Raw genomic sequence first — 12,888 nt, 5'->3', positions numbered from 1 at the left:
CCTGATTCTTGATTTATTTTTCTTTCTCTGTGTGCTGGTATCACACTATCCCCCCAGAATGGTTTTCCCCTTTAGCTTGCTGGTCTTCATGTTCTGTCTATAATATATATATATATATATATATATATATATATATATATATATACTGTATATTTTAAATTTCTGTCAAAATCTATCTATCTATCTATCTATCTATCTATCTATCTATCTGATCTTTCCTTCTATCTTGGTCTCTGAAGTAAGTATGCATGCTTTTAGTCTCAAATCATAGTCTCAAAGCTGCGATGAGACATCATTTCTTTGAAGGTGGCTGCCCTGTGCCCTGCAACAATAGTTGAATCAAGAAAAGTATGTGTGACTGCTTTTATACTGCAGCTGCAGACACATGGCAGATGACATCCCCCACTTCTCGCTCTCTCTATTTATTTATCTGCTCTCATTCTTTGTCCTACATGAAAAAGCTGCAAAGAAATCCAAAAGAACAAAAGAAAATAGAAAACTGCTGTATGCTCAGTGCCCACACCTAAACATCAGCTAGAACATAATACTGCCTAACACAATACTTGGAATTGTAGCAAAATTCAGGGAGAAGCTTTTTCGCTAGCACACATTATTTAATTATCTGCCTGCCTCTTCTCTGGTTCTTTCTTGCTTTTATTCTTTTTAACTTTTCCTCTCTGTATCAACACACACACACTACACAAAATATAGATAGACATGTGAATTGCTGATCTGATTTTTGGTTGGATGCAAAAATCAGCTCTAACTTGATCCTCTACAGAGAAGCCAAACATAATTGAATAATTAAACTAATACAGAAACAAGCAAATTGTTGTCATGTACAGTATATGATGCAAAAATCCAATCTTAAACATACAAAACCAGCATTTATGTAATTATCTTTGAGGAAAATTGCAACACTTATACTGTGTAAGGAGATTTTAAGTTTACTAAATTAATTTTGATATTTCAGAAACACTTTATCACTTCTATTTCTGTTCTGTATGCATGCACAGTAATTTCAGCACCACGGACAGCAACCGTCACCACTGCCATGAGTCATTAGACATTTTATATTCCCCAGGCTTCTAAAGTCATATTCACACTTTAGACTACATCTCTCACAAAATAGCAAAGATTTATACCACAATAATTAAATAAATATATAAATCTACAATGGTCTCCAAAATTATTTTAACACTTAAGCTGCACTTTAAATATAGAGCATGAATGTCATTGAATTAGATAAAGTGATATTTTGCTATCTAATGTAATGCAATTCAGAAATGTTGTTTGTCTTAACAATCCAAATACTTTTGGGGGCCACTGTACATAAAAGCTAAGGGATAGTAACCCCATCATATTTGCATATCGTCTATTGATTAAAGGGCCAGCAATTACTCCATTTTCTCCTACAACTCAATGCTCTTCAAATTTCAAATTTCATTCTAGGCCACCTGTTCATCAGATACTCTGAATCTACATGCTGCTACACTGCAAGCTTGGCCTGTTTAAATCCAACTCTCTTTCTTTCTTCGCTCTGTTTCCTTTTTAATTTCCCCCCTCAATCCACCTCCTCCGGTTTTGATCGTTTTAGCTAATTAAGCCTTTTGAAAAGCCAAAGAACAAGTCATCAAGACGAGGAAGAAACTGAGTGAAATGCAGATTGGAAGCTCCATCACAACCCCCACAACAAAGAGCACAACAAGAAACAAACAAGCTTCAGACTGCAAAGATGGCAGCCATGTCAATGGTTCATCAGGACAATGCCACAAACAAAATTCTGACACTGAGGTAGGAAATCATTCGATATTACAAACGAGCTACAGTCATTTAACATAAGTCAAGTATAGATTACATAAGCCCCAACCAGCCAACTGATCATTAGCAAGCACAGATCTCACAAGACAAGATTAACCTTAGGATAAATAATTAAAGGCAAGACATGGGGAAAAACTACAAACAAACACAACATTTACACACAATAAAAGTTGATAACATGGCAGAAAATAAATAGTTGTATCTTACTTTAGCGAAAATCTGCAAGTCAAAGACAATGTGGCAGAAAGCAAATTTGATCTGGGTCTGATATGTAACTAAGGTCGCAACATGGTCTGTGCCCTACTGAAGTCTTTAAAATGGTAAACTTCATCCTTCTGAGTAGACAAGTAAGGTGAATAAGTTCTAACAAATGTTGGAAAATCAAGAAAACTCCTCAATTTTTTCTAGAGCTGTCTATTACATTGGTCTCTATTCCAAAAGGAAGGCAAACCAGGTAGGCAATTTGAAACAATAATAATTAAAATAATTAGGAGCTCTTAGGAACATCTTTATTATTTTAATGTATCCATCATAAATATCTAAAAACGAACTCAGATGACACCGACATTATACATCATTAGGATCTCTACCCTTTTGCAAAAACAAAGACCATAATGTTGAAATATAGAGACAAGGACATCATAGACGTAATCCACAGCAAGGTGACGTTGTCAAGAAGACCATTACTGTCCCCTGAGCTGTTCTAAATCACAGAGAACAGATAAAGGCCACTTTAGAGAGCACTGCACAACCTGCATCCACCTAGATACCTATACGTCCACCGAAGAAGACCAAACACTCTAAAAACAATCCAAAATGTATTATACCTTGAAATAAACAAAGACATATCAATAGTTTTTTGTATCAACCATTGGGTGACATTATAACATACAGATATCTTTGTTGTTGTGACAAAATGTATAAAGGCATATTGATTTGAAACAGATTTGCACAACAGGGAGTTTGGTTAACCATGGAATAAACAGAATTTATTGAAAAACTGACAAAACAGGCTGGGTAAATGGTGAATGTGGTGAAACTAATTAATGAATACAATTCTTGGTTGGTGTTAAACAAGAATTTGAAGCTACTTTAACGAACTCAATAATAACAAACAAATAAATTATGTTAAGTATCCTTAGAAAGATTAATTGTGATTAATTGTAGACTTACTATGTTTGTATTCAATGGTTATGGACTGAACTTGAACATAGCTTGCGTTTATCAGACATTATATTTGGTTTTAAAAAAACAAAATGCCATCTTTGTATTTAAAGGGGAGTAAAAACAATCTATTTTTGCTAAATAGATAATTTTCTAGCACGAAAATATGTCCCTAGAGTGATGCACAAATAGAATATGTGACATTATCCCCAAACACACATCACACACGCACAATCAAAATTTCATAGAAATGCCACTAAGTACACAAGTGTATCTCAAAACAGACAAAAGGAGATTTTAAGCTTTGTCTCAAATAACCAAACATCTATGTTAGCCCATCAATGCCGCATTTGTTGTGAGGATGTCTCTCTTTCTCCCTCTTGTGGACACTTTTAAAAGTAACTGCATTTCATACTAAATCTTAAAAGTTATGTAATGCTGTCAACAGGTCAGGGTGGGCGTAAAAGCATACCTTGAAAAATAGATTCAAATCTAATCCAAAGCCAGATCTATTTTCTTGTTCACACCCATCAATGGCACATGCATATAGGCAGAGAGGAGTATTTGGCTCCTCTTAGCAGCAGTGAAATCTTGGTAGGTTAATGTGCATTTTATTATTTGTCTTGAAATGGAAAAAGAAATCTAAAATAGTTTAAGCGGCAAACCAATACGTGAAATATATTTCTCACAAACAGTATGCATTGGTACCCTTTTTATTTGATTTAAGACTTTGTATTTTTATTAAGAAGGCTATACCAGACGCATAATCACTATACATTGATTTAACATTACCTTTACAATTAAATCTTTCACTGAAATTACAGAATAAATATATGCACATTTCTAACTCTGTCAAAACTTTGTGAGAGAGAGAAAACATTAAAAGTGCTTCCTAAAAAGCTGTTAGTGATAGTATCCAGAAGCGTTTTTTATAAGAAAGTGCGTTGAACTCCATAAAATCTTGAAGTGTCTTTATATATTCACAAATATTGATCCTTGGGAGCGTCCTTGAGATAGAGCTCTGTCGTCTTTTGTTATATAAAATTAAATTAGACCACTGAACGGGTAATATGTCTCTGTATGGTTTTCATCAATACCCTCCTCTGCAGTTAAATTCATGCAGCAAACTGCAAATATTCTACAAACTGTGCCAGGGCAAGTGTGTGTCCTCGCACAAGTGCCATGAATCCCGGCGATTGAAGGCTTCTTTTGATTATATTTTGATAATTAAACTCCAGAGGCTCAACGACAAATCTGTTCCATACAAAAATAATGGGTGGTAACATTGCTGGCTACTCTGAAAAAAGGCACTTCATTGAAAATCTGAGTATGGCCTTTCCTCCAAAGTGACTTGGGGGAACTCTGTGTGTATGTGTGTGTGTATGATACATACTTTATAATTTTGCCATGCTTCTTTTTTGATACTCAATCTTTGTGGGCTTGGGTGAAGAAGGGGGAGGGGTTGTGAAATAGAATAATATTTTATATTCAACTAGAATCTATACGACTTCTCCAAGACTTCGAGGTAATCCGGCTTGGTCTGAAGTTTGGCCCTTAACTCGAGGTATTCGCTTTGGGTTTGCTCTGGGAATCCTTTTCCTGCAGTGAAAAGTAATGTTTCTTTTAATCTGGCATCTTGCTGTAAGTCAGGGTATTGCATTCCTTGGGGATGTGAGTGTGCAACATGCATGTCCTTTAATTTGGGTATGGTGCCATATAGGCAGTCTACAAAACCCACTGTTGGGGTCGGTCTCTGGCTGTCAATCACGGTGGGGCAAAGCACTCCATTCTCATGAAAGCCCGCCATGTCACTGGACTGATTAACAGTGACGATCGTGTTGAGCTGGGAATTGGACACAGCCATCGTCCATTCCTTCTCTTTCTCCAGAAGAGTTCGATAATTACTGTTATTTTCCTTGGTTTCTACAAACTGCTCACCCTCAATCTCCCCCTCTCGTGGTTTGTAAATGGGATTGTTGCACATCTGAGTAACAGGATGGGGTATGTAGTCATAGACGTGACCTGGTGGTTTCTCAGGGGAGGCGGTCGGTCTTTCCTCAAAGATCTTGCATTGCATCTGAATGCCCGTAAGATCAACTTCCTGCCGCTTCCGGAAGGGAAGCTTCTTTCGTCTCCGTAGAACGAATGCAAACAGACCAGCAGCCACAAACACTGCTGAGATGAAGAGGATCAACAGGCTGAGAATGAGCACAGATAGTGGGACAGCTACCGTCGCTGGTGCGTATCCTAACTCAGAACCGCTGGTTGCTGTCATATCATTGGGTAGAACCGGAGAGGACGCTGTAAATTTCAGCTCGGGGCAGATGATCTCCACCTCCAGAGTGCGCAGATCCTTACCAAGAGCAGATTCTGGGGTCTTGCAGGTCACTTCCCCCACAACAATGACGGAGCTGAGCTTCTCAATCCACTGTTTGAGTGGGATGATGTCGCAAGAGCAGTCCCAGGGGTTCTGGTGCAGGTCGATTTGAACGATGGAGTGAAGATGCTCCAGTACGCCGCTCACAGGAAGATATAGAAAATAGTTGTTGCGCAGATTGAGCCTGGCCAGAGAGGTGCCAGCGAAGGCATCCACGGGCAAGGTGCGCAGCAGGTTGTCATTGAGAAAAACCAACTGCAGGTTTGGCATGAGGCTGAATGCGGCCGGTTGGATCTCTCGAATGACGTTGTACTCGAAATACAAGTAACTAAGTGCTTGCAGACCACGAAACATGCCTGGAGTGAGCCGTTCTATGTCGTTGCCATTCAAGTATAAACTTTTCAAATTAGGTAGGTTCATAAAGGCGCCTTCTTGAACGTATGATATCCGATTATTACCCAAGTGCAATAAATCCAAGCTGGAGAAGTTCCAAAAATCCGATCTGTAAATTTTCTGTATCAGATTCCCACTTAAATACAGTTTCTTCGCGTTAAGTGGTCGTGGCAAGAGCTCAGAAATGTTGTGGAAGCCTTTCTCTTTGCAATTGACGGTGAGGCCTAAGTCATTGATGTGTAAATTGCACATACACCTTGTCGGGCAAATTATTGGTATAGGGGGTCTGGTCTGATAGGCAGCAATAGGAGGCTGATTCAACCCTGGGTAAATGCTACGAGGAGTGGGTGGCGTTTTTGTTGGTCTGGGCCGTTTAGTTGGCTTTACGTGTCTCTCTCTGTACTCTACTGAGGAGGCTGTGTTATGAAAAGACGATAACATAGATGAAGGCTTGGTGGGCCAGACATTTTCGTTATTAAATGGTAATCTGGGAATGCCATGTTTGGCCTCCATTTCAGCTTCAGAGAGTAAAGGACAGAGTTCAGTCCTCTTGATCTCGCGAAGGTCTTTGCCGTGTAAATGAAAGGGGTATTCACATGTGATGTCACCTACCAGAGCTGTGTAAGGGATGCGCTCTAGCCACATTTTAAGCTGCACAATGTCACACACACAGTTCCACGGATTTTCCTCTAACTGAATCTCCATCAAGCTGCGACCGATGTATTCCAAAGTCCCTTTATAAGGTAGAATTTTTAAGCGGTTGCCACGCAAGTCAAGGTGCGTCAGTGACACAGACCTGAATAATAAATTGGGTAGCACGGGTATTAAATTGTCATTCAAAATAAGTACTCTGAGTTTGTGCAGGTTCCGAAATGCTCCACTCTCTATTCTCTTGATGACATTGTAATCCGCCTGGAGATACTCAAGGCTTTCCAGCCCCATAAAAGTGTCATTCCTAAATACCTCCAGTTTATTCTCATGAAGAAATAGCTTTTTCAAAATGCTCAGGCCATTGAAAGCACCCACATGAATGTCCTGCAGCGCATTGTTCCCTAGATTGAGCGATACAGCGTTGTTGAGGTGCAAAAAGCTGTTAAAATACAGTTTGCGCATGGAGTTCCTCTGCAGATTGAGTTTAAAGGGTCTCGTCCATGTCTGAGAGATCTGGCTGACATTTGTAAATCCTTTGCTGTCGCAGTGGACGTGGAAAATACCCTCCTTGACTTCACAGTAGCAAGGGTCAAAGCAAGGCTCATCTATTTCCTCTGACTCGTCCAACAGAGGGATCGGCGTAGTCCATCCTAAAGCTATTGTGCTTAGCAGGGTAAACCACAGCATCCTTCCTCCAAGTCCTGATGAAGTTAAGGCTGGGAGCCACTTCACAGCACTGCAACAAAACACAGTAAAAATTAGTGAGAGAGATGAGAAGCCTCAGACAGCGCACAACTGAGGCATTGTGCACAATAAATCGCACAACAGACACCTCCTCTCTCCACATAATAGCATGTTTACGATAGAGATTGTGCATTATCTTTTGGCTTGACATCTCTCAAATACCCAAATACAGGACTCTTGGAGATAAGCATCACATGTTTTCAAGGACTGCATTAAATAAAAGGACCTCAAAGCTGTTTAATGCACTTGACTATCACTAGGGAATATAAAACTGCCATTTTTAAGTCTCACCACATCGGTTACACACAGTCCAGGCAACACTTGTTCAATTTAGATAACCAATCAATTCCATGTTAGTTTAAATTTCAAAAGCATTAGATCAACAAATAAAATAAAAAAACTGCAGTATTAATTTAAAACATTCCAGAAACAGATGACAGGTGCATCTCAGAAAGGTTGTCGGCAAAACGTCAATAAGACATTTAATGCATAACGGAGGTTATTTGCTTCCACAGCCTGAACACACTTAATTAGCGCAGATCGCAATTTCATGCTATCCGAAGATCAGTGGAGAAACTCGGAGCCAAATGCTGCTGAGTGTGCCACAATATGCTTATTAGTAAATACATGTGAATTTCTTGTCTTCTGGGTTCTTAAAACGAATAATGGGACCAAAAAATAAATAAAAAAAAAAAGCCCTCGAAAATATCCTCGTCCTTTATCAAGATGAGATGGGTAACAGTCCCAGCAATTTTCCATGAATAGCACACTTTGTATTGCTTTCCTCCCACCCTTCTCTGATGCCTTGGCTTTGGCAATCAATTCCAATGTCCTTCTATTTCCAAAGCTGTAGCGGATACCTACTCGGTTTTAGTGGTATCCAACTTTACATCTCCAGCGGGTTTGGAGACGGGTGGTCCCTTGCTGCCTCCGATTGATGATTGAAAAAAACAAACAAACAAAAAAACAGACGTGCATTGGAATGAAACGCAGAATCAAATCTCCACTTTTTTCACACATGTATAATCTCCATCCCACTTTGCTATGTATTAGTGTATAATTACAATTTAGCATTCAACTTTCATTTAAGATATGTTTTGTTGTAATGTCTTTGTTGAAAGCTGCTGAGGGTAATTTGTACAGCAGTCTCTGCGCAGTTACATCATATACAAATCAATGCATCATTTGATTAAATATAGAGATTATGCTGTTCAATGAAGTTACCACCCAAAATCTGAGAACCTCTGAAATCGCATTCGCACAAAACTCACCTTTCTTCAACAGAACATCCGAACGAGTTTAATGATTGTTGGATCTCTCTCTCCCTCTCCGCCTCCGTCTCCTGTGATTTTTCCCCCTATCTCTCTCTCTCTCTCTCTCTCTCTCTCTCTGTGTGTGTGTGTTGACCTGCCTCTCCTCTCTCTCAGACCAAGAATAAGAGAGAAGATGAAGACGTGATTTGAATGAAATCTTTTTTTTTCTTCTTCTCCAAAGTATAGGTTTGTTTATGGTGCAGGTTCAGCTCAGTCCTGAAGCCTGAGAGAAAACTGCAGCTCAGTTCCGCTCGGAGCGGCTCGGTTCGGCTCGTCCCGCTGCTGCGCTGCTGGCATCTCTCATCGTACCGGAGAAAAAGCTTCAGATCGTCACGGAAATGAGCTTTAAGAAAAGCAAGCTGGGAGGGAGAGTGCAGAGATTGGAGGACGGCGTTGGCGTCGGTGCTGTTGGCGGAGAGGGTTGGGATGGAGGAGGCACGAGCTGTTGAGCGCGCCGAGTGCCGCACCGGGGGCGCGCGCGCGCGAGTCCGTGTTCTCTCTCTCTTTCATCATCAGCGATGTAACGTTTTGTTTTTAGACAATCACCTCATCTCATCTCCTCGTTTACAAGAGCATGCAACGATCATAAAGTCGAAGCTTATTCAAGTTCTCTTCCATCAGTTCTCTTCTGATACATTGAGTTTCCGTTAAACTCCGTTGTGAAAATTTTCTTTTGCTCTCAGTCTTTATTTCCTTGAAAAGTTTCAATGAATGCGTTGGAATGAGTGTCTCCTTCTCCCGCTTTCGCTGTGAGCATTTCGTTCGGTTTACTCTGCAGTAAAGGGCTGCTGAGGTAAAAAAATAAAGTCCTCCGTAGTGTTCCGTGCGCTTCCCGTGCGCTGCTTTCCCGCGTCTTGTCTTCCCGCGTCACGCCATGCTTTCCCGCGTCTTGTCTTCCCGCGCCCTGATTTTCCGTGTCTTGTCTTCCCGCGACCTACCTGCAGCGGGCAACCGAGCTCTGCGCGTGGACACTGCATAGGGTACCTAAATTTTCGTGATATTTACATAAAAATGAGAGAGATAGAATGGGTAACTCTATATAATATCTTAAATAATAACATTAACACACATGTATTACGTTACATAATGCTCGTCAGATCATTTAAGTACGTTATAGCAGTCAGAAATGTCGTGGAACTTTAATTCACATACATTTTTATATTTTGGCCAGGCCTATACTGTATATTCGTATGTAAATGTACTTTTTCAGATGATGAAACTACCGATCTACTAATTATCTAGCTAATGTCTTAATGAAAGACTTAATGAAAGTCTGGGCGTATATGTTTAAACAAATTCACATGAGATTTCATTATGAGGATTTACTGTAATTTTGGAGAGTCATGCTTAATTGGAATTTTCAAGGACGATAAAAATTAAGGATAATGATGATGATGACAGCTATAACTATCATTACAATCATTTTGGTTATTACATATCATCATATGAAATCTGTGATGCTAGTCAAAAGCACTTTATGGCACACACACACTTCTGGTAACTCGCTGAAATGAGCTTTTTTATTGCCATTTTATTTCCCTGTTGAATTCTCACTCAACATCTGTCCTGTAACTGGCACAAAACTAAATTATAGATGATAACTTCCCCAAATGTTCCAGAAAAATCCTTTGAATAGACAATAGGATCAACATGAACACGTTCTTGCTTCATAAGACCTGATAGGTAAGAGTGTTACTAATATTATATATAGCTTACCACAACCAAATATTAGTGGCATTTTAAATATAGTCTTTATATATATATATATATATATATATATATATATATATATATATATATATATATATATATATATATATATATATATATATATATAATACACTGACTTTAGATTGTTCACATTGAAGTATGTGAGGTTGTGATGTGTGTTTATCTGCCTGCTTTCCCACCCCCTCTCAAAGGCCTCAATTACTAGAACAATTAATATTACCTCAATTACTAGAACAAGCTCCAGTCTCCTAAGTGTTCTGCACCATTCTGTCACTTCAGGGACATGAGGTCTGACTTTCAGCTGGTTCATTTATTTTATATATAATATCATAGTATATACTTGTATACTTATGATTATCATGCTATAGTGTATATGGCCCCAAAAATAATTTAGAATTTTGTCTTTGCATTAGAAGAGAACATTTTAAATTAAGTAGCATTACTAAATGATAAAGAGAGGTAGCTCAAGCGCAATTACAGCACAATATTTAACATTTAACATTATTTAGATTGAAATATATACATATATATATATATATATATATATATATATATATATATATATATATATATATGAAATTAAGGCAAAACCTATTTGAACAGTTGTCAAATGTTAGTGGTATTTGGGACCAGCTGCTTAAAAGAAATTGTGAAATGCCCAAATGCTTTCTGTTCTATCAAGAAAGAAGAGTAAAAAATGAAACAAGTTAAAAAAAAATATTATAATAACAAAAAGTTAATAACAGGGCCCAATAACTGTATAGTGTCAACTGGAAACTATGCTCACTATACAGACCCAACATAAAAAAGCTCCACCTAGAGGCCTCTTCTGATTGGCTGGCTACTATCTGTCATCACAGCAATGGCACAAGATGGATAAATGTCTATGAGAGAAAGAGAGGGAGAAAAGAAGGTGAGTAGAAGAAATAGCGAGAAAAGGGGTAACAAGAGAACGTTTTTGCACCACATCCTGGTCGGTGTGCAGCCGCGTATAGCACTGTCAGTCAATCATCTTGTGAAAAAAGCCATCTTTCATTTCTGCCTCTGCCACTCATTCCTAAATCCCCTTTTGTTTCCGTTCACCAATTTCTCTCTTTGTCTATATAAATCCCTATGTACTCAAGCTTGTGAATAACATGTGTTGTTTTTTTACCCCGTGCTTCATTTGCATTCTTTTTTTTTTCCAATATGCAATTCTTTAATCACAGTTTCACATTTTCTAAACCACATCAGATGTCACATCTGGCTTGTAATTAATGTCTAAACATGCATGTTGTAATATGGGCTAATGCAATTTCTCACATTTAGTTGTAACAGCTTTGCTCTGAGCAGAACTGTTGACTCCTAGCTGCTAAAAGAGTGACGAACAATGTCTGAAATAATGCAGTCAGGGACTGAATTACTGTATATATAAATTACATATGGCTCAACAATAAATAGTTTTCTGCTGGCCCAGTTGAGTTGTACTTGCCATTCCAATATTTTTGCTGGCCCCACCACAAATATGACACTTTATTTTAAGAAAGGTAACGTCAGTGAACAAATTTGGTAATTCATTCAATATTTATTTATGCAATATTAATTTGTTTCTTTTTCCTTATGGGAGTCAAATAATTGTTTTTGTATGAGACAACTCATGTGATTCCTTATGATTTTTCCATTTTGTACTAATTATTACAACTTGTCATAAGACCAGGTTGAAAAATTCATAAACATGCTTTTTGAAGAAAATTATTAGTGTTGAGCCGTTTTACATGTCTTAATGCCATTATACAACAGAATAAATGATAAAGATATATATTTGAGTAAGTAAGTAAAGAATGCTCCTGGGCAGCTATTTTTTGTATACAAGCAGCATAAAAGTACAGCAACTATCTGCTTGAATGGGGAAAGACTGAAATCTCCAAAATGGTTGGTCAAGATTATGATGAAATACCATATTAAAAATCATCAGTACAATCTGACTACAATGGAATCGTGAATTACACTTCTTTAGCTCAAAATAAACAGCACTAATTTTGAGTGTTGTCCGGCTAATGCACATGAGCAATCTCGAGTTAACTTACAGGCAATGAATCTATATAAAATGTTTTTGGCTCTTTTACATATAAGGCAGGACTTATATGTAAGTCCTGCCTTATATGTCCTGCCTTTTCCTTTATACAAATGCCATGTTGTGTGTTCCAATTTCTCCCATTCATTTTGACAAAAGTGGTCTGTCTTGGGCTAAACAGTCTCTGAAACGTTTTCTTATGTGCTTCTGTCATGGTCCATCAGCCAATCTGGAATCAGTTCCTCCTGAAAGACAGAAATATGGCAGTGCCAATCACTCACAAACATGTCTTACATCACTAAAGTAATTGACATGTCTAGCTTTAGATGCAGAGGCCATTACTCACAGTGACAGTAAAAAGAATTGACATTGGATATGCTATTTTAAGATATTTTACTTTGATAAAAGTGGTATGCTTATGCCTCCACATACACAGTTCTTCAGCAACATTGTGCTTGTGTCAGACTGTGTCAAAATATACTTTATTTCAAAGAAATGTTGACATGCTAAAGAATTTATCATTTAAACCCAGCTAAGTATAATCATGGTCAACATAGTTGATCATAGCCAATCTCCAGATTTGAGGTACATGTCATGTTGTGTTTGAGTGTGATATATTCTCAGTTGACTTTTGTTTGTGT

At 38.2% G+C, this 12,888-nt stretch overlaps 1 protein-coding gene across 2 annotated transcripts; it reads right to left on the bottom strand.

The window, feature by feature from the left end:
• Window positions 1-2,800: 2,800 nt before the first annotated feature.
• Window positions 2,801-9,104, bottom strand: LOC127622688 (SLIT and NTRK-like protein 3). Of its 2 annotated transcripts, XM_052096719.1 has the most exons (3): window positions 8,422-9,104; window positions 8,015-8,074; window positions 2,801-7,142 (listed from the first exon to the last, which is right to left on the bottom strand). In XM_052096719.1, exon 3 carries the CDS (start codon window positions 7,091-7,093, stop codon window positions 4,478-4,480), a length of 2,616 nt encoding a protein of 871 aa, XP_051952679.1. In that variant the 5' UTR covers window positions 7,094-7,142; window positions 8,015-8,074; window positions 8,422-9,104; the 3' UTR covers window positions 2,801-4,477. The 2 variants fall into 2 exon arrangements, with proteins under 2 accessions (XP_051952679.1, XP_051952677.1); XM_052096717.1 differs by lacking the exon at window positions 8,015-8,074.
• Between the last annotated feature and the right edge of the window lie 3,784 nt (window positions 9,105-12,888).

The sequence above is a fragment of the Xyrauchen texanus genome, chromosome 29 (assembly GCF_025860055.1).
Source record: "Xyrauchen texanus isolate HMW12.3.18 chromosome 29, RBS_HiC_50CHRs, whole genome shotgun sequence".
NCBI lineage: Eukaryota > Metazoa > Chordata > Actinopteri > Cypriniformes > Catostomidae > Xyrauchen > Xyrauchen texanus.
The sequence above is the reverse complement of the archived record's forward strand: the minus strand, read 5'-3'. Positions and strand labels throughout refer to the sequence as shown.

What these genes read in the sequence shown, in the direction of transcription:
- LOC127622688 (XM_052096719.1), bottom strand. Translation starts at nt 7,093, where the DNA reads ATGCTGTGGTTTACCCTGCTAAGCACAATAGCTTTAGGATGGACTACG.